The following is a 3,230-nucleotide window of genomic DNA, read 5'->3' as shown; positions in this document are numbered from 1 at the left end:
TGCCACATTTTCCCTATCCAGTCTATCGTCGATGGGCATTTGGGTTGGTTCCAGGTCCTTGCTATTGTAAACAGTGCTGCAATGAACATTCGTGTACACGTGTCCTTATAGTACAATGATTTGTAATCCTTTGGATATATACCCAGTAATGGGATTGCTGGGTCAAATGGAATTTCTATTTCTATGTCCTTGAGGAATCGCCACACTGTCTTCGAACTTAATTTTTAATTATCTGTTAGCTTTCTGAATTTGTTAGAAATGTGAATCTTTTCATCTTTTCCAGTATATATAAATACAACTGTAAAAGGCCTTTGAAAGCAACATAAATAAAGATAGGCAATTTGCCTCAACTTATTACTCATAGAAATGAACAGAGATAAAAGTACCCTCTTAGAATTTGGCCTTGCCTTGAAAGTTTTAAATCACTTCTCAGTTTATCATTGCATTTCCTATTCTATTTATTGCTTCAAGTGATATAGGAGTTAAAATTTTATAAGAAGTGAAATTCACCATTTCCAATTGTCTAGAGTAAAAGGCCTTTTGAGAGATAGCTGATTTCCTGAGATCTCTATCTGCTCAAACACAAACCTGCCACCACAATGCAGTTAAACGTGAGGTGTCTCCAGACTACACAATTCAATCAGCTGTATTGTATTTCCTACCCAAATACTTTTGAGAGGAACTACAGTAGTTTACCACTTAATGCATTTATAAAACCACATGAAGGGTATTTAAGCATGTGAATATTTTCATTTGTTTTCTGCTTTAATTATTCCAATATGACATGAACACCTGTTTAAAATTCCTTGTATATCTTTGAATAATACATATAAATATTTTAAGACGTTTATTAGGTATAAAGCCTTAAGTAATTAAAATGCTAAGACAATTATAACTACAAAAACTTTGAACACTTAACAAAACACAACCTTATCTAACCTGCGAAATTCTAACCTTTTACTAAAAATGAGAGATATTGCTATAAGATCTAAACATTTCTTTTTACCATTTTTGTGAATGAATCTATTACTTGCTTATTCCTCAGACTGTAGATAACAGGATTTAACAAAGGAATTATGATTGTATAAAACAGAGAATCTATCATATCTTGATCATCTGCTTGTGGAGACACAGGGTGCACATACATAAAGAGAAGGGGACCATAATATAAAGAGACAGATAGGAGATGAGCTCCACATGTGGAAAAGGCTTTCCTTATGCCTCTGACAGACTTCTTTTTTAGGATTGTATAAAGGGCAAATGTGTAAGAGTTAAGAACTGTCACAATGGTGAATACCTGAATTAAGCCAGACAAAATAAAAACCATTAGAAAATTAATAGAAGGATCAGTACATGAAATCATAAACAATGGTATAATATCACAGTAAAAATGATGTATTATATTGGAATTGCAGAAGGTTAATCTGAATATAAGGACTTCATGAATTAAGACGTGGAGGAAGCCACCTAAAAATGACAAGACTAACAGCCGTATGCATAGTCTGTTGTTCATAATCACTGGATATAGCAAAGGTTTGCATATGGCTACATAGCGATCATATGCCATTGTTGCCAAGAGAAAACATTCTGTGGTTCCACCAAATGCAAAGGAAAAAAACTGAATCATGCATTCAGACAAAGATATCATCTTGTTTTTGGCCAAGAAGTTAACCAACATTTTGGGAGTTACTGTGGAAGATATCCAAGCATCAACAAAGGCTAAACTTCCAAGAAGTAAGTACATGGGGATGTGAAGTTGTGGATCATTCCAGATAAGAACAATCAGACCAAGGTTCCACACAATAGTAACGAGATATATCACCAGGAACACCAAAAACAGGGTTATTTTCCACTCTGGTTGATATGTAAGTCCTGTGAGAACAAATTCTGTCAGCAATGTTGCATTATTCTGTTCCATGTCCTCTTAGATATCCCTGAAATAAAATGCAGTAAATGTAAAAGAGTATTCACTAAGACTTATAAAGCAAATAGTGGGGGAGAGAAGTTGATATAAAAACATACTCTTATTACAATACCCTTTTAATATTCTTTCATATTTCTGTAATAGACAGAAATTGTATTGGGAAATAGAATAAATCAAAATAAATGCAATTATTTTAAATTTAAAAGTGTGATTAAATAATCTACTTGTACATGCCTCCCAGATGATAGAAATGTGTGTAATGTGTGTTAGCTTAAGAAAATCACAATTTGCAAATTTAGAAAAGGAGAGACTACTTATTTCTTATAAGGGGTTACAGCTGCAAGATGGCCATCAAGTAGGCTTGGAAGCCTGCCTCTGGCCAAGACCAGAAACAGGCACTTCCAAGGAAGAGGGCTTGAAGTAGTAGCTTTAAGCTAAATAGGTTGGCTAAGTATATACACATATTCAACAGGTTAGAAGAGGATCTATGAGTATTCATGAAGTTGGTCCTGGCACATGTATTCTGAACAAACATGTATGTAACATGCAACCCATGCTCACATTAAAGTGGATATAACATTTAAATATATTACAGTTAGGCCCTATACATCAAAAGGCCTTCTCAGGACATGAAGGCACATAAATGCACTGTCTCTGTAAACCAGCCAGAACCAGTCCACGGTCAGTTTTCTTCCTATCTGGAGAAAGTTACTGAAATCAGTCTCTTGTCCAAAGTAGTGGTTATGTCTGGTAGCTGGGGTTCAGTTACTGAGCATCTGATGCAGCTGCAAATTGTTTTAATCTTGCTTATCTTGAGGCCACTGCCTGTTTAGATGCTAGAGAAAAAGAAAAACCTTGTGCCAGTTAGAACACAGTTTATTCTTTAAGTGCAGAGGTGCCTGACTTAACCCTTGCCTGGTATGGCCTTAGGTTCTGTTTATAATTTGGAACCTTATTGTCACAAAGAGTATGTTCTGTCAGTCTTGTAATCTGTATCTTTAACATTAATGCTGGTCAGTTGTGTCTAAACTGCAAAAGAGTCAGTATAGCAAGGCACATCTGACCTCCCACTCTGTTATGGCTAGCAACTAAATCATTAAGATTTTTCTGGAGACCTGTTGGCCAAGAGGGGGTTCATTCTATTGCTGGGGTCTTAGGATTTTAAGATTACAAGTACCTCGTTCATGTGTAATATAATCTTGTAAATAATAAGGAGGATGAAGAAATAGATTATAAAGCATTCAGAATGTAGTGTCACTAGGACTTAGTCACATATTTGATAGAAAAGTAATATTCAGTGGAGGAA

At 35.1% G+C, this 3,230-nt stretch overlaps 1 protein-coding gene across 1 annotated transcript; it reads right to left on the bottom strand.

The window, feature by feature from the left end:
* Window positions 1-988: 988 nt before the first annotated feature.
* Window positions 989-1,926, bottom strand: LOC108298604 (olfactory receptor 5H2). The gene has a single exon (XM_017521256.1). It carries the CDS (start codon window positions 1,916-1,918, stop codon window positions 989-991), a length of 930 nt encoding a protein of 309 aa, XP_017376745.1. The 5' UTR covers window positions 1,919-1,926.
* Window positions 1,927-3,230: the final 1,304 nt, after the last annotated feature.

The sequence above is a fragment of the Cebus imitator genome, unplaced genomic scaffold (genome assembly GCF_001604975.1).
Source record: "Cebus imitator isolate Cc_AM_T3 unplaced genomic scaffold, Cebus_imitator-1.0 Scaffold1010, whole genome shotgun sequence".
In the NCBI taxonomy this organism is placed as follows: domain Eukaryota; kingdom Metazoa; phylum Chordata; class Mammalia; order Primates; family Cebidae; genus Cebus; species Cebus imitator.
This window is presented reverse-complemented; position numbering and strand designations above follow the sequence as displayed.